Source organism: Polypterus senegalus, chromosome 10, assembly GCF_016835505.1.
Source record: "Polypterus senegalus isolate Bchr_013 chromosome 10, ASM1683550v1, whole genome shotgun sequence".
NCBI classification, from domain to species: domain Eukaryota; kingdom Metazoa; phylum Chordata; class Cladistia; order Polypteriformes; family Polypteridae; genus Polypterus; species Polypterus senegalus.
This window is the reverse complement of record NC_053163.1, coordinates 95,231,172-95,250,283: the sequence shown is the minus strand read 5'-3', so window position 1 is coordinate 95,250,283 and position 19,112 is coordinate 95,231,172. Positions and strand designations below refer to the sequence as shown.

Below are 19,112 nucleotides of genomic sequence, written 5' to 3'. Positions count from 1 at the left end.
AGGTTGCCAGTCCATTTTAGGATGCATTCACATTCATTTCAAACCAAATTTTGGATGTCAACCACTACCTCACCTGCACATCTTTTTCAGAAGAAAACCAAAAGAATTAAACTGAAACATGTATTACACAGAGACCAAGCAGTGGCTTGAACCCAGTGTCCTACAGCTATGAGGTGGCAGCACTTTTAATTGTACAAAATATTTTAATCAGTTTGGAAACTAAATGTAGATAAATTAGTAAGATTAATTCTGTACATCTGTCAGTATGTGTCTTTGTGGAGAGGATAAAATGACCCCTTCTTCTATATCCCATTTGTGAGGAGGTGCAATAGTTACTTGAAAAACAGCTAAACTAATTCTAAGAGTCATTGGTGGAAGTGAGTACAAGAACCTTGAATGCAACCCAAAAGCTTGGGCAAAAGCTGATCCTAAAGAAGAAACTCTGTATGAAATTATCATGTAACAGAAGAAACAGGTTAAAAAATATACAGATGGATGACTTAATTTAAAAACATTATTATTTAGTCAAGCCCTTACTATAGTAGGGAATAGATATTGCTAGCATAGGATGTTTGCCCTGTCCATCAATGGTTGCTGTCTTACGTCCAGTTCTGACCCACTGGGAATAAGAGAGAGAGAGAGTTTAGGAGCACGTGCTGATACAACACATTGTTGCACCCACCACATGACAAACCACTTCAAGATCCCAGATTAGGACCCAAGTGCAGTCATGAGATGTGTGACACCTCAGCACCACACTAGTTCAGATGGAATAGAACCAGTTTGAGGTTTTTTATGGTGGCTGGAGAGCCAATTCTGCCACCAATCCCCAGGTTTTTCCCTCCAGGTTGGAGGGCCTACTTGCAGGGCTGGATAGAGGTTAAAGTCACACTCAGGAAGGAGCAATTGCAGGTTAAGGGCCTTGCTCAAGAGCCCAACAGAGTCGAGACACTTCTGGCATTTACAGGATTTGAACCGGCAACCTTCCAATTGCCATTGCAGATCCCTACGAGGCTCAGAGCCACCACTCTGCACAGTAGAATAAGGGGGCCCAAAAAAATATAATAGACTGATAATATGGAAGAAAACGAAAAAGAGAATTCTTAAGAAACATCATTTGAGCCACTAACTATGATTCCTAAATCCTGACCAACTCCCTGTTTCCTAGGCATGTTTCTATTTCTCTTCTTAAAGTATATCTGATTTTTTTTTTTTTTTGCCAAAAACAAACAAATGCTGCCTGTTCCTATGGCAGATTAGATAACAATGCCAGATGCAATCTCTGAAGGTCTTTTCTTTAACGCAAGCTTTGATGGAACCCCCTTCCTTCTCTCCAATGTCCGTCTTTCTGTCACTCTCTCAGCTGTCTTCCCTAGCAGGTGTGAAGTGCAGAGTCAAGAGAAACCCGGCTGATTTACTTTACACTGGGATTTCAAGCAGCTGCTAGAGAAGAAAGAGTGCTGGGCATCTGTGGAGGCCTTTCATGGTCCAACCCACCCGGCTACTGAGTTAAATCAGACAAGTCTGCTGTGACTTTTAATTAATAAGCCACTGTCTTCCCACTGCCAAGTGTGCTGACTCCACTTTATGCTTTTTTTTTTTCTTTTTTTAAGTAAAAGCAGCTGACTCCTGCTGCAGAATTCCCACATTCTAAAATTAAAAAAAGGAATCTTTCATTCTTAAAAGGTCTGGAGAAGTCAAGTAAAATGACACCTTTTATTGGCTAACTAAAAAGATTACAATATTCAAGCTTTCGAGGCAACTCAGGCCCCTTGTAATCTTTTTAGTTAGCCAATAAAAGATGTCATTCTGCTTGACTTCTCACTGCATTCATAATGGCTAACACGGTACAACACCCTGGTACTTAAAAGGTCTGGAAAATTATTTATTAGTCTTCACTTCTCTGTTGCATGTGTTCAAAGAAGTGGTGCACAGGAGAATGATAGTTAGTGCTACTTTACAGCTTTAGTGTCCCACATTCAAACTCCAGGCCAGGTGCTGCTTTTGTGGGGTCTACATGGATTTTCATCAGGCTCTTACAATGCTGTACCTTAAAAGCAAACAGGTTTGACTGACTGGCTGATTTAAATGTCGGTAACACAAGTGTGTCAGCCCTGCCATTGACTGCTGTTCTAATATGACGTCCTACTTATCAAAATGGCCTGTTTTCAGTGTCTGTGCATACAGCACTACTGAAATATGCACACAATATTGCAACAAAATGGACTTTGTCATGATAAAAGTGCATTTTTCAAATTTTTAAATCTAATGTTTACTAATGGTAGGATGACCTGATAAAGTTGGATAAAAAGTCAGAGCAGCAGTCTAGCATCGAGATTGAGTTTCTATTTTTGAAAAACTACCTGGCCAGGAATACAGTATTTAAAAAAAAAAATCAACAGGGCTTTTTCCAACTTAATCATAGTATTTTCAGATAAAACTGACCAGAAATAAAATTCTAGATGATCAGAAAAGACAAATAAGAAAAGTTTTATAAATGTATTCCAACATTAAAAAATCACACATTTCCTCATTAAAAACATTCCACTCTGTCGTCCAATCATACTTAAGTTCTAGCATCACAAGGAGCTGGAAGTGGTTCCTGCAACATGGGCAACAAGGCAGGAACCCACTAGAAATAACTGATCAGTGATGATGTAGCAGGTCAACACTGTTAAACTGAATCGGCTTCTCATCTATGAAGATATGCTCTTATTTTATATTACTTTATTGGCTGGAATTTTAATAACATCTTTTAATTTGCTTTAATCTTTGATTTCCATCTTCGGTGTTCTTTAATTTAAACTGATTAAATTAGAACATTAGAACAATCCAGACAAGAACAGACCTTTTAGCCCAACAAATTTCACCAGTCCTATCCGCTTAATTCTTTTCAAATAATTTCAAGTCTATTAAGAGCCACCGCCATAACAGTCAAAAACATGCACTGTTCTTTCTGAGAGCACATGCAAGTAAGAATTTTGCTGTATTCTATTTAAATGATTGTAAGGAACCGAAAATAATTTCTTATTACACATATTTTGAAACAGAAAACCTAAACAACCCTTTTAATGTCACAGCTTTCATTTCTGCTCATTAGAGACACTGAAATGTGGAAATACGCTGGGTATCCTGATGTGGCAGCTGGTTGCACTTTAAAATAATCCAATTATAAATGGGCTTAAATGGAGCAAATCATTGGCTCACCATAATTTTTTTATTTTGCATACAACCATTCATATCGAACATATGCAAAACAACTCAAGCATATACAGTATGTGGATTAAATACAGCATGTGGGAGGGGTGAAGAAAACTTACTGTATACAAGGCACTGGCCACTTGAGTTTGTAAAAGATGTTTATATATATATATATATATATATATATATATATATATATATATATATATATATATATATATATATATATATATATATATATATATATACTGCACACCAGTTTTTGTCATTTGCCAAGTACAATTTATACACATATAGTCTATAAACACTATGATATACGGTATATTATAATTTTGAATGGCATGCAATCAATGTCCTGTAACCCTATATCATATGAGGTTTCTATAAGAGGTTTTGGGAAATTAATGAATGAATGAATGAATGAATGAATTCACTATCCACTCTGATATTTAACATTATGGACTGTAAATAAAACTCTTAAATCAACAAGTTTACTCTTCACTACTTGTCAAGATATGACTTGTTAGTACATGTAGCTCATGAATGGAGATAATGCTTTCCCAAAATAAAAAACTACTAAGCATGGCCAGCATACTGTTAAGAGCCTGAGTAATGTATCACTGACAAGAGACTGTCGGCCATCATATTTAACTTATTCTACTTCATCCTGTTTTGATAGCATGCTGTTCAATTAGCTATTAATGCTAAAAAGCAATGGCATTTCTTTACTCACCTTCTGAGGTCTCATCTGGATTAAATCTCTCTCCACAGCCTTTATTATAACACAACAAAGCCATGATTCCAAAACTATCAAACTATTAGCTGTTGCAAACTGGGATAAGTGTTTCCTTTTCCTCGATTAACTGGATCCGGCAAAACTATTTATTCCCTTGTCCTTCTGGAAAACTCCAAAGGAAGAAGGTAGAAGCTTTATGAGCTTTGGAAACAGTGACAAATGTAGCCACCCTGTGGGCCAGCTCTTCTCCTGTGGCTGAAAGCAAGGGGTTTCAATTTGCTGTTGGTCTGGAGCAGTGGGCCAAAAATAGACAGGATCTTTATCTCTTCTCCACCCTCCTCCCTCTCTCCATTTCTCCACAGCTGTCAAGCCATATCAGCCAGGACTGTGATTCCAAAAAGTCAGTTAAAACAAATCTACACACCATTTCTTTTGAAGAGTTTGCAGTTTGATTCTTCTTTAACAAAGCTGATATGATCAATTTCTAGGGAAAGGAGTCAGGACCAAAAGTTAGCATAAAGCTTGTCACCACCAACTATGACAAACACCTTACTTTCACCAGGCAAATGGCCTGATTGTAATGTGGAACGATAAGATTCAGGATTATTTTTAAGACAGTCTTGCGAATGAATCCCAAATCAAGCAGATCTTAATAGTTCAATTATTTTCACAATTTAATTTGTGCCTTCCATGAGTTCATTTTAAAATGTTTCTAATATGTTTGCAATCTTTTTAAAAACACATTAAATTATGAGGGTGGAATCGTGTTCCAGTGTTAAGCATGATTCCCTCACATTTATGGAGTTCAATTCATTGTCTGCTCCTTGTCTGTGGGCTTTAAATGTTCTCTCAATGTATATTTTCTCTAGATACATCATTATCCTTTCAAATTCCAGAAAAATACACGTTTGGTTAATTGATGCCTGTAAACTGGTGGAATGGGCTAGATCTCAGTATTATAAAGAAAGTAACATTTCGGTGTGTTGCTTAGAGTAATGGGCTATAAACCAGCGTTTTAAAGAAAAGGCAGAATGTCTGGAAAATTCTGCTACAGGTTATTGCCGATGGCTATCTACAGGACATAAATATTTACCTGTCTTGCTAAAGAGTCACCTGCTTCGAATAGTCAGACTGCTTTCACTTAGTATCTCATCTACATACAATGTGGGAATACAGAACTGTCTGCTTCTTTGGAAAGTTGGTTTCTAATCAAGGACTCAAAGTAAATGTGTTTACACTATTTGTTATGCAGAGGAAATTGGCTTGCACCATTGTTTTCAATGATTGCCATGTTGATCTATGCAGAAATTGAAGTATATATATATTTTTGAAAAAAGGAGAATAAAAAAAAAACAGAGAAGTATGGTCTGAGACTCGGGACTGCTGTCTGTTTTCTTTTATGCTTTACACCATATCGCTGTGGCTACACCCTGTAGCAACAGTGGCTTGTCCCTGGCCCAGGTTCCCCTAGGCCTGAGGTCGGTAACACTGGCACACTGATAATATTGGCATCATTTAGTGCTTGGTTTGCAGTGCTTCTTTATGCTGCCTGGATAGACCTTGGGTACCATTAACCATGTAGAGGATAAGTTCGATTCAGAAAATAGAGGAAAGAAAATATTTTTATTTAGGTAATGATATGTATATTCTTTCCAAACATATAGCAAGCTTCACCCAAAAGATACATTGCCTCATTGTAGAGCCTTGGGTCAAAATTTTGTGAGGTGTAATCATAGCTAGTGATGAGTGAAAACTGAATTGACACAAAACATTTGCATTGTTTAAAGCAAATGGTGTTTCACCACAAGCAAAATTTGCTCTATTAATGCAGGTGTTTTCATCTCATCTGCAATCTTTTTTACTTTACACAAAAGGATAGAAAAATGTATTCTGGTGTGGAGCATGGGTATGGAAGATTATTTGTGCCAAATTAAATGCAATCCAACATGTTAACTACATGTAATGTGTTTGCATGGTTGGCATGTTTCTACCATGTCAAAATTATATATCAAACAAATGATCGATTGCTTCCACTATGGAAATTGGATTTCATGTCCGTTTGAAGTGCTGTGCAAAAGCGTATTGCATTTTCATTCATGTCTATAGATTGCGTGTCATAACTAAAAGCAAAACAGAAGTATCACATGTCTGATTGTATTGCATTTCAGTTTACAGCCTCGCTTCAATAGTGTCGATACTAAAAGTAATCAAATAACCAATCAGCATAAAGATGTATACGGCAAAGGGCATCAACAAATGGGGTAGGGGGCGTTCCACTTCCTAAACACTTCTGTGTTTTGAATGGCAGCATAATTTTTGTCAATGTGGTGCGATTAACTGAAATGGCAAAAAGTATGTTTTAGGTCTCATTTAAGAAGTTTACTCGTATGTTAAGTTGTCAAAAGTTGTTTTCTTTTAATGTTAAACTAAGCAGTGTGCTTAACTTTTCAAGGTGTGAGTTGTTAGCAATTCAAACTAAATACTGAATATAGTGAAACATTTGTTGGCATCAACAAGCTTTGTTTCTTCTTAGCTTTTTGTTCATACCCTCCGGGAGAACCAAAAATGATATATTTTTCCCTTCTTCTGACACACAAGACTATTAAATCGTCATTTAGATCACCAGTTTCCACCTGTTCAATGAGACCGCTTGCCCCTACCTTATCACCTCCCTGTTCAGAACATATTCATGATTGCATCGCCTCTTTTCCCAAGTGTTGATGCCCCTTGCTCCATCACTTGATGCTGATTGGGCATTTGAACACATTTAGTTTTGGCATGATTAAAGCATCTAAAATTAAAATGCAATACAGATGCTAAGCGAAATGTTTTCAGTTTTGACACATGGTTTACAGACATGATTTGAAATGCAATACACGTTTGTAATGTATTTCAAGCTGACACAGAAGTTACATGCCATAACAAAAACCTATCGCTCATTTGGATGTTATGTTTTTAATTTTAAATGACCTACTTGCATATGATTGCATTTAATTTTAGCATGAATAATCCTTCATAAAGAGTGTGTGGCTAGAGAGTACTCCACCTGCATGCACTTCAGAGGTGCCTACCCTCATGTAAAATCCATTGGCCTGGATATGTAGCCACTGGTGAGTCTCTGGAAGAATCCTGGCTTGGAATAAGTTTACGGAACTGGGGAAGTGAGCACAGATAGTGTTCCTTCTGACCCCATGTCAGGCATGCAGTGTAGTAGATGAGTGATCAGTGTTGGAGAGCAGCTGAGAAAGGAAAGAGCACTTTAAGCTGCAGAATAACATTTAGGGAGTATTATTCCTTGCTTTTCTTTACAAAAAAACTTTACAAATCCACAAAAGTATCATTTTAGAGAGTGTCACATTTTGAAAATACAAGACTGCAGGCAAAACAAATTTGAAAAGAAAGCTGTGCGAAAAATGAAAGTAATCACAACTCATTGTATCAAAGTTCTATCAAATAAACTTGTTTCCGAAAGTAACTTATATACTTATACTAATTAACGGGAAAGCATTGTAAGTACAGAAGGCCATATTGGTCTTGACAGGATATTTAATATATTCCCTCTTCAGCTATTAATTTTACAAAATAGCTTCAGAGCTATAGGTTTCAAATGTTCTAGTTAATATGACCAAAGTGTAACCTTAAAATTAGTAATCTGTCTATTTTCACAAGGCAATTTTGTCATAACAGAGTCATAAGAAATGTGATTCATATAGCAGTTTGTTGTAAAGCATACTTAAAACACAAATGCACTCACACTCACCATTCATACTGAGGAAAAAATCTGAGTATGTGGAGTAGCTATATCAATCATCGTTTCACTTTTAGTATGCTGAAAATAATGTTTCTTTTGTAAGGCAGAATGGTTGTGCAATGTTAAGAACTGCTACCTTGGAACCTCAAAGTCATTAATTTGAATCTTAACTCAGTTATTAACTGTATAGAGTTTACACTTTCTCCCTATGTTTGTGTGGCTGATCTCCAGCAGCTCTGCATTCCTCTCATATCCCAAAGTTGCATAAGTTAAGGCGACTGGAGAATGAAGCTTGACAGTGTGTGCAGTCTATAAATCAGGTCACCAATGTGTCTTGGACATTTTTCAACTTTCCACTGTCATGAACTCATAACTAATATTTCTTCTTTGCTTTACCATTGTTTAAAATTTTATCACTGCAATCATGCATCCAAGACATTTTTTAAGATTATGTTTTAATTTAGTGTATGTGATTGAATGGGAACAGCCATTTTGTGTTTCTTGTTTTCATGGGCACTGCCATTTAGTGTGTCTGATCACTATGATGATATGTAGTTGCTAGGCATGTAATATACATGGCATGTGTCCTAAGACAGATACAAAATAAAGGAAAGATCTAGCAAAGACTTTTATTTTTCATTGAATCATTTTCTGAAGACTTTTGGTTATCTTAACGTTATTTACCAGCTTTCATTTAGTAAGCTCACTTGAACTTACATGAACCAATTCCTTTTTGGCTACGTCTGATAATGCCTATTTTAACAACTAAACATTTGTCAAAGTTCCCTACTACCACAGAAATATAACAGGAGGTCTTGAAATAAATGAATGAATAAAAGAATGAATGCATTATATGCAGAAAAACACATTATGTTTTAGCCGTGGTTTATTGTATACTGTTTCCTTGTCTATTCTTTTTAAAGTGCATGTTATGTATTTATATATGTGTTAATATTGTTATGTTTATATTTTATTTAGTTATCTGTGTATAATGTATTGTTGTATTTTTTATGTGGTACCTTAAGATGCAGGACCACCCTGATGTCACCACTCCTGAGACCTCCCTCTGACTCCCTCTTGTTAGCAATGCATTGAGTGTGTTAGAAGTCTCCTGTGTGAATATTACTTTTCATTTATAGTTTCTATTTTTTTGATTATTTCTACTCTGCCTGTGGCTTTCGCTAACAGATTGTGCTTTTATGGGACTTTGACAGTCTAGGTTGGCTCCTGCAACCAGACACAATTTGCACCTGGAACTGTTGATAGTCATAACCGAGATGGACTGGACAAAGTGAATTTACCACAGGCAAGAGTTGATACAAAATTGCTTCAGTTCTTTACCAACAAACCATGTACAAACAGTACAGTGCAGATTCTACTAAATACAAATAAATAATCCAGTAAAAACAGATCTTCATGTGAAAGTTAAAATCCATTCTAAACAATAAATAATACAAATGGTTAAAATGAGGTGAAAATTACAAGGCAGAATCTGTTCCTCAAAAAAAAAATCCTATACCACAATGCGTCTTATTTAAAACTGATTCTTCCTCTGCTTAGTCTTTAAGCATCTCTGTAGCAGGAGGAGATATCCACCAACAGGTTGCAGTGATCCCTTGATTTGTGCTTGGGTCCCCCCGTCAGTCACAGGGAACTGCATTGAACCTTGCTTCCTTGCCTCTCGCCACCAATCCAGGCATTCAGCCGGGAGATGTCTACAGCAATAGATCACTCCTGTTCCCTGGTACACTCAGCAGGAGTGCTTCCTGTTGGGTCTTGTCCTGGACCGCCTGCTTCCACTGCACATTAGCATGGACTCCTCCATGATCCTGCCCTTCTTCACTTTCAGCTTCATTTTAACCACTTACCTATTTCCTTTTTTTCTTTTTCATGTCTTTTTTCCTCTGTTTCCTGCTCAGGCCAATGTTTTTACTATTAGGGATACAGGTGTGCTGGTGCTGATTACAGACCCCATAGCACTAACAAGGCAATCGACTGAACCAAACACGTTTGCATGTGAATGCATGGTGACTTGATTACCCCATCATCCTCCAGAGCTGTTCTGCCACACACACTTACACCCCTCCAAAGTCTGAGCACTCCTTTATTTATCTTAAATCGTACAACACCATGGAATTCACACTACATCATAGGGGCTTGTTTGCTTTACATAACCTTTTTATTGTTTTTACTTTTCTTCAATAAATGTTTAAAAAATTCTTTCTTTCAACTTGTCTTGTCAAGCAAGATTTTTTTTTTCATGGTTTCTTTCACTTAAGAAGCATTGAAGGATTTTGTGGGATATTTAAGGCATTTTGAACTTAAAAAGCCAGTTTCCTCATTTTGAGGCCTGCTGTGGCTGAAGCCTACATCTAGCAGTTGGTGGACTAGCTGGTCTGGGGTGAAGCCATTTTGGACAGACCAGTGTTGATCTTTGTCTGCATTTGTAACAATGTTTGGAGGCCTCAGCCCCTTTTCATTATGATTCTGATTCTGAAGGCAGTGATCAAAACTGGATGGATGGTCAGCTTTTATCTTCAGCAGTACTGTGTATACAGGGAAAATGGGCATCAGGGAGCAGGCACGGACATTTATTTAATGTTTAGGAGTGAAGATAGTATAATAAATATGTTCAGGTCTCCATGAGTTAAATGCTTATCTGAAGATGATTTAGAGAGTAGAAGATGGCAAAGGATTGTGGAGTCTCATAACCCTTATCTTTTATATGTTATCTTACAAATTCCAAATCAAAGCTTACAGAGAGAATTGTTAAAAACACAAGGATATTTGGAATTTATTCATTTTCTTGAAAAAAATATTTTACACATTGTGGTCCATGGCTGGCTTTGTATTCCGGCCAATACCCCCAGGCCGCCAGAGGGAGCCCTCACAGCGGCATGAAAGGTCTCCGAATTCCAGCGGAACCTCATGGACATTGTAGTTTTTATGGACAGCCCTGCTGGATACCATGGGGGCCACCAGGAGCCGCAGTAGGGAGGATTGGGGAGTGTTGTTTGCCCTATAACCCGGAAGTTCATCAAAGGAAGAGCGACGGGCTTCCGGGGTGAAGAAAAAAACTTTTTACCTGACCCGGAAGTGATACAGGATCACATGGACTGGGGAATGGGAACACTTCTGGGTCAGGGAATATAAAAGGACTGTGGGAGCTCCCAGACGGCGAGCTGAGCTGGGTGGTAGGAGGACAACGCGTCTGGGAGTCGGAGGATTGGTTTATTGTGATTTAGTGATTAGTATTGTTTGGTTAATGAATAGTGTGGAGTGAAGGGTGCTTAGTGCACATTATTATGATAAAAATAATTATTGTAGCACTTTTACCTGGTGTTTGGCGTGGTACCTGAGGGTTCAAGAGAGAGATAGCGCCCCCTACTGCTACACACATATAAAAGCAAAGAAATGTAAGACATAACATAATATTCTTAAACACAATTTAAGGGTTGCATCGGGTCCAGGCTTATCCCAGTAGCACTGAGGGCAAGGCAGAAAATATCTCTTTACACTGTTACTAGTCTAGAGATGCCAGTTAATCTCACATGCATGTTGTTTTTAAAAGGAACAAGACTTTTTAATACAGCTTAAAGCTGTTGTCAAGTATAAGTGCACAAGGGGGCATGTTCATGGCTCTCATGAGGTAATCAAAACCACTCCAGGTCAAGCAGGGGTGCTGATGCTAATACAAACTCCGCAGTTCTGAGGGATGTCAGCCAGAAGACAGCTGATTTCACTTCCTGCCCAGTCCAGGAAGCCCCGCCCGTAAAAGGAACCCCTCTACAGCAGTGATTCTCAATCTTTGTCCAGGCAACCAACTGTGGCTGCAGGTTTTTGTTCCAACCAACTTTTGTTTTTTTATTAAACTGCTGTCCTAATGAAGTGATCTGCTATTCCCCAGTTTTTGTGTTTTGGAGCAATATAAAAATTACAAAACTAAGTTTGGTCAATTTTTATTAAAATATACTAAACAGTTATATGGGAAATGTATTTTTGCTTTGTGCCCTCCCCCACCATAAGCTGTCATCTATGGGGGAGGAGCAAAACCTTTAGATTTGTCAGAAATTTCAATATCCGGTTTTTGAGAGATCTGTATGGCAAGCCTAATTATCATTCAGAGATATCTTTAAAACTAGCGTCCCCTGGTACCGAAAATATCGATATCTCGATGATGGGTGTGTGTCTGTCTGTGTGTGTGTGTCTGTGTGTCTACAGCCACAAATACCAAACTTGAAACTTAAGCCTGTTATGAGATGACAATGTGCTGATTAGTTTTTGAGCCAAATCGTGCAAGAGAAAGAGGCACTCTAGAGGAGCCCTCAAATACCAAAGTTCTGCAATTAATTATAAATTTTTTTCCTCAATTGCTATCGTAATGACCTATTTTATAATCAGAAAAATCAGCATCAGAGCAGTAAATAATTACTGAAATGTCACAGAATAGTTTGGATAACTTGGTTCCCAGGGCGCAAAGCCTACTGACACTGATGTCCGAATTTTTTACTTTTTAACAATATTTTCATCCTGATTTTCATTGTTCTTTTCCAGCTTTTCTGGTTATTTTATCCATTATTTACCAATTAGTAGGCCTGATGCTAAAGTAGCTGCAGCCTTTCATCATTCAGTGTTGTTTTCCCAGGTGTCTGCTCTGCTTGTTTTTAATTGTGATTATTAGGATGCAACAAAAGAAGCTAACTACACAGATAAAGGTGAAAATAATAGAAAAAAATGAGTTAAGTGTTTAATGAAATTGAAATAAATACAAATATTTCCAATTTTTTTATAAATGTAAAAATCACACTATTGTGCTTTTCTGAAAGTAGAATAAGACAAGAGGGAAAAGACCAGCTAATTAAATGAGATCAATTATTATCACTGATTGGTTGTAACACAAGCCTGCAGCCATAGAGGGTCCCCAGGACTGAGTCTGAGAACTCCTACTTTACGGTATATTAATGTGACTGCTACCAGAAGCAGGCCTTCAGTTTTGAACCCGCGACTGAAGGAGACAGAGCACTTGCACAGAAGCAACCTGAGATAATGCAGACTTTTTGTTTCCAGACAGATGCCATTGATCTTTATTTTCTGTGCTCTTCATATTTTTTGGCAATTAGACAGGTTTTAGTAGGGTGATACCCCAGCTCATTGTGCTGTCTGGTTTTCATTTACTGTATTACACTGTACATAATGGAAGCATTAGCTACCTTCTCTAGAACTGTAATGCACTGCATACCATTTACCCAGCCAAAAAAACTAAACAAAGAAGACAAAGACAGAAGAAAAAGAAATTACTTCAGTGCATATCTCCATTTTCACATGTGGAGAATGCATGATTGTTTACAATCTCAATCCAGTCCTCCTGCTGGCAGGATACACTGCTGGTTGTGGAAGTCTATCTGTTCCCTTTCCTTGTTTCCTTTTTATTTCTAGTGTAGTTTAATACACCAGTTTCTTTAAAATACTACCTGTAGTTAAGAAAACTTGTCAGTATGTATACAGTATATAGAAGTGCTATGAAAATACAATATGTCTTACTTATTTTACTTTAACGTGAAAGCTTGGAGTAATTTGTGAGATTCTAAAACCCTTTTCAGAATATTTACTGTATGTTCCAGCAACATTTCAAAATATTTTCTGTTGTAAACTTGTTGACTCATGCATTAATGCTGTTTCACACTAAAAAGAAAATCAGTTCCTTAGTGAATTTGAGCAAGGTTTAAGACAATAACAGGGCATTTTAATTCAAAAACACTTACTGCCACCGGACACTATATGATATTACATTTTAAGTCACAATAAAAATGATCTGTACCTAAGCATTCTGCTAAGTGTGAATGAGTAAAAGGCAGATTATTAGGATACCTATTAATTATGATAATAATATTATAGTAGTATGTGGCAAAGAAATTTAAACAAAGCAAAAAAAAAAAAGGTTTCTTTGAGACCTTTATACTAAACAATGTCCCAGTTATCCAAAACCATGGTCATTTGGATTTAAACATTTTAAAAGCAACCATAAAGTGTTTGTAAAGCAGGCAGAAAATTAAAATAGAGCTGGGTTGTATTGTCATGGAATCACACCGCAACCCATCCCAAATCACACATTTAGCACTGTGCTAACTGCTGGTGGTCAGGTGCAGACCCACGATGTCTGGATTACATGGCTAATTAAGCTAACTGAGAACTCCACAGTCAGGCCACTATGGATCAGGCTGTAAGTAATGCAAACCAGGGTGCTTCTGGGGGATGTCAGCTGGCTTGTCCCCCTCTGTCAGCCCTCAGTCTTACTGCACAGCACTGCCTCCCCATGGGCAGTGAACATCATGGGATTAGTTTACAGCGTGCACTCTGAAATTTACTAAATCACTCTTCAGGGTCTCCATTCATCGATGCCCCACCTAAACCTGTGCACTTCAGCTCTTCTCCTTACTAAGGCATCCTCCAATGTTCTCTGCCACTGCCATTAAGGTCATAGATACATAGAATATTTAAGGAGTGCCAAATTAAGAAGTGCTCAGGTTATATTCTATCCCCTTGGCTACTTTTTATATTTCATTATCATTTATTATTATTAGTATAATTATTATCAGATTGTAAAGGATGCCTTTTATTGTACATATCTTTGTACTGGTAAAGCCACCACCAAATGCTAACTTAACTTACCACTTAACTTTCTTTCTAGCATGAAGTAGCAGAAATACAAGACTTGGTCTTTTTCTGAGATGTTGTAACATCCTATTGATGTGGAGAAAAGCAGCATATAGCAGAGGGTCTGAAGTTCGGTCCTGAGTCCACTGTGGCTGCAGGTTTTTCTTCTAACCAGTTTCACAACCAGTGAGTCAATTACTTTCTCATTGATTTCATTCATTTTATTTAGTTGGTCTCATTCTTCATTCTTCTTTATATCTTCTTCATTTGGAAAGGTGCAGTAATTTGAGGTTGAGAAAAGATTTTGAAATGCTTTTAATTTTTCCATTTCTTAAATTCTTAATTCTCTTTTGTCATTTTCTCAATAATTCATCTGTGGAGTCTGCTCTCTTATCTGTATCATAATGATGACAATTAATGACAAGTGGAACAGACACCAGGGCAGATGACAGTGCAGGGAGAAAAGCTGCAGTGCTTTGCGTGTCAGTCCCACTAGCAAGTGAATTAGTAAGCTTAAATAACAGAGCTCCCTGAAAGGCACTGATAATAAGGATGCCAAAAATCTTAAACACGTACTAAATTATTACACACATAATTGCAATACTGCATTCCAATGAAACATTAGCAAACTCAGTTTTGTTATTTCTGGATTGACACCAAAACAGAGAAACTTGGAAATTAAAGTCTGCTTAATTAAGGGAAGAATCCAAGTAAAAGCAGACGTTGGTAAGGTCCAATTAAAACATTTGTTCATTTTTTAAACATATTTTTTTTCCAATTTAGGGTCATGGTGAGCCGTAGTTTAGTACATGAAAGGCCTAAACAAGTACCAGTGCCAAACCCATGCATGGGTTAAGTAAAATACACCTATTTTCTTTATTGCAATGACAGTTCACCATTACCAATAACCCAAACCCTGCATGTCTTGACATATTAGGAGAAAACTGGAATAGCCAGAGAAAATGTGATACATTCAAGGAGAGAACTGGCTAATTCACCCAGTGAGAGCACTGGAGATGACATTCATATCTGGTCCCTTGTGGTTGTGAGGTAGTAGGGCTAACTATTAATCCCTCTTCTCCCTGGATTTAGTCATTTTTATTTTGTCTATATCACTTTATTATAATCAGTATGACAAATAATACAATAATTTAATAGAAACCAGTATAAAATATATAACCAGACAAACTGTAAACATTGGAACTCTGAGATGAGCCTGCAATTAATCTACTTCAAGTCAGAATGTCCATACACTCAGTTACTCGATTAATTTAAGTTTAATTGGAAACAGTCAAATTAATATACAGAGTTTACTGACAATATGATTGATGTAGAGGACTTTGTCCATATGGTAGATCTATCCAGCACAGACAGATTAAAAGAATTACATGTGGGGAAAGCTGATTTACAGTGCATGGGAGAAAATGTATTTTGTTGTCAATGGACTGACCTGGAGTCTCATTTATAAAACTTTGTATGGATTTCAGTGTACAAATATACACACTCCAAAAAACCGGCAAATGCATACATTAAAAACCAATATGATTTATAAAACCTGACGTAAACACATTTCTGCACAATTTACCTTTTCAAAATCATCTTGCAAATATGTGTTCATGAACTCACCTCGAAACCCGCCTGGTTGCCTCCCTGAAACAGCCATATATGGAACATGCTAATCAACCTCATGCATATGCAATCACGATGGTGCAGAACATCACTGACTGGAAGGGCAGCCTCCCTCCTGATGTATCAAGGTCCTGCCACCTACATTCAAGAGTATCTGGCTGTGCTCCACATCTGAACATGCAAGATCACAGATTAAAATGCCTCTTCTCTGCACTCTGGCATTTGGCAAAAGGTGCTAGGTGCCTGCTTCTTAGTGGATAGCCACTATTACCAGTCACATGTAATACATGATTGCTGTTACAATGAACAGTACAGTCCATATGGAAAACTGAGGGTTCATCTAGTACCTTACCAACAAGCTAGCCATCATGTACAGTACTGTCAGTACTGTCATGTCTGCCAAAGCTGCTTTGTCGCAAAATAAATGAATTGTGGGTTAAACCAGACCAGCATGCAACGTTTGTCAGTCTCATTAGAACATTAGAACACTCTAGACGAGAACTGGCCATTGAGCCCAACAAAGCTTGCCAGTCCTATCCACTTACTTCTTCCAAAAAAAACACATCAAGTTGAATTTTGAAAGTCCCTAAAGTCTTACTGTCTACCACACTGCTTGGTAGCTTATTTCATGTGTCTATCGTTCTTTATGTAAAGAAAAACTTCCAAATGTTTGTGCGAAATTTACCCTTAACTGTTTCCAACTTTATCCCCGTGTTCTTGATGAACTCATTTTAAAATAAGAGCCTCGATCCACTGTACTGCAGATTTTATTTTTTCTCCAGCCGTCTGGAGTTTTTTTTGTTTTTTCTGTCCACCCTGGCCATCGGACCTTACTCTTATTCTATGTTAATTAATGTTGACTTATTTTATTTTCTTACTGTGTCTTTTATTCTTCTATTCCTTAATATTTAAAGCACTTTGAACTACATTTTTTGTATAAAAAATGTGCTATATAAATAAATGTTGTTGTTGTTGTTATTGTTACTAATTCTCTTCATAATTTTAAACACTTCAATCATGTCACCTCTTAATCTTCTTTTGCTGTAACTGTATAGGTCTCATCTTAACATCACAAATAACTTGTGCGTTAATGGAAGGTAACTGCTTATGGTTAACAAAAGGAGCTTCATTCTCACTAGGTGCCCTTATAGTAATATGAGTGCAATGAATTGGTCTGATTATGTTAGGAAAAGCAAACACTTCAAAATCATGTTATGTTTTATTTATGTACACACCCTATTTGAAAACTTGGTATAGCGCAATGTCAGTCTGTTAATAGTTTCCAGCACAGTGAGCATGATGGAGTAAAGCTTGGCTGAGATATTCCTAACCTGTTCGCCAGTTCCCTGAGAAAGTTACAACAGGTAGCCTACTCTTCATAAATTGATGAATAACCAAAAAAGTTCTTCAATGCAAATTCACAGTATCAGCCCTCAGCCCAGTATATAATTATAACTTTTAAGGTGTAATAGGTATATCATGTCAATACACATAGCTCAGTGATACTCAGTCATCATTTAGCTAGTTTGGTTACCTTTCCCTACTTGATCAAGGGTGTCATTATTTTGCCAGTTCCTCTGAAATGTTACATATGGATGGGTCAGAGTTGCCATAAATATACACAAGATCTCCTGCAAAATTTTTGATTGCTTAGAAAGTTGCATACGCATATTTCAGGCCTCTTTTTGTGTGTATACAAGTTTTGTAAATCAGACTTTAACTGAACAGCTAAATGAGCATCAGCAAAGTAATGCATAATAAAAGAGTGTTTCAACACCAAGGGAATGTGCTTTAGGAATGCATTCATGCAGTTCACGCAAGGTAAAGAATATTTATATTTCACTATAGGGAAGCAAGTGCTTTAGTAAAAAGCAAGTGGCTTTCATCACTGAATATTTATATTTCATAGAAGAAGTAGCTTGAGTTGTATGGGGCACCTCATGTTTATTTGCTTACTTATTGTGCTTTTACAGCATTTGTCAATGAATGCATAAGGAAAGGCAGTCATATCCATCGGAAGGCGCCATTCATCCTACTTGATGTCACATTAAATCCTTGGTCAAGGGATCAAGCCAAGGAAGTGCATTGTAAAGAAAGATACAGAGATAGCACTGTGCTGTGAGGACATTGAACTTTTCAGGAAAGCAGTGAACCTTTCCAACAATCTGCCTGTTTGCTTTTAATCTCTAATCTCGTTTTTTTTTTTTTTTTGCAGGCTACTTTTCTTTGCTTTTTTTGTTTTTCGTTCTAGCTGTTATTGGAGGGCGTCCATCAGGCTTCCAAAACATCTGCTTTAAGTATGATTTGAGAAGCTGTGCCAAGACCAAATAGTTTATGCCACGCTGTGAAGTGTAAAACCTCTATTTGAGATGGACAAGAACAGTGAAGAGAGAGCATGCCTGAAATAGAAGGCCTGTAAACACCAAGGGAAAAGCTCACATTTATCAGGACTTGGAAGGAACTGATGACTTTTCCATCAACATATTTTTAAATGTAAAAAAAATAAAATGTTGAGGAAATCAGTTTTCCCTGTCTTCCCATGCTGCTGTTTGAACTGCAGGATTCAAAAAACAAAAGGTACGTTTTCAAAGGGATGTTTCGCTAAATATGGAGGTTTATTTTTTTTTCTGCAGTTTTAGGAAGCATTGAGAAAGTTTTACAGATTTGAATAACCTCTCAGTAAAATATGTGGTGCTTGGCAAATCATTCTGGCAAAGACACTCAAATATTGTGTTCCTGTGAACATTCACAGGAAAAAAACAAATGGGTCCTTTGTGGCAACATCCATTTTGACCATAAACAGCATCATAGCTTTCCACTGTGCTAAAGCTCCTCTCAATACTGCAATAATGAGAAACATGAAGATGCAAGAGTCCTACGTGGACTCATCTGTACAGCATCTGATGTCAGTCTGGGAAAAGCACAACTACCAGATGAGCCCTGAATGTGTCTCCCATACACATGAGTGTGGCTATATCTCGATATACTGTATATATAAAATCCAAAGTCTGTCTGCCTGTCTGTCTGTCTGCCTGCCTGTCTGTCTGTCCACTTTTCATGGGAGAACTACTTAACGGATTTAGATCGGGTTTTTTTCTATAATTTGCTTGAACATTCCCATTGATTTTGTGAATTCTCTTA

General features: G+C 37.3%; 1 protein-coding gene across 1 annotated transcript in view; it reads right to left on the bottom strand.

Annotated features, from left to right (window-relative positions):
• The window catches only part of zgc:92429 (uncharacterized protein LOC445063 homolog), a 54,802-nt gene extending 50,591 nt beyond the window's left edge, over window positions 1-4,211 (bottom strand). Inside the window, exon 1 of the mRNA XM_039766251.1 lies at window positions 3,935-4,211. Coding sequence (XP_039622185.1) covers window positions 3,935-3,998 — 64 coding nt within the window. The 5' untranslated portion in view covers window positions 3,999-4,211. The remainder of the gene's footprint in view (window positions 1-3,934) is intronic.
• Between the last annotated feature and the right edge of the window lie 14,901 nt (window positions 4,212-19,112).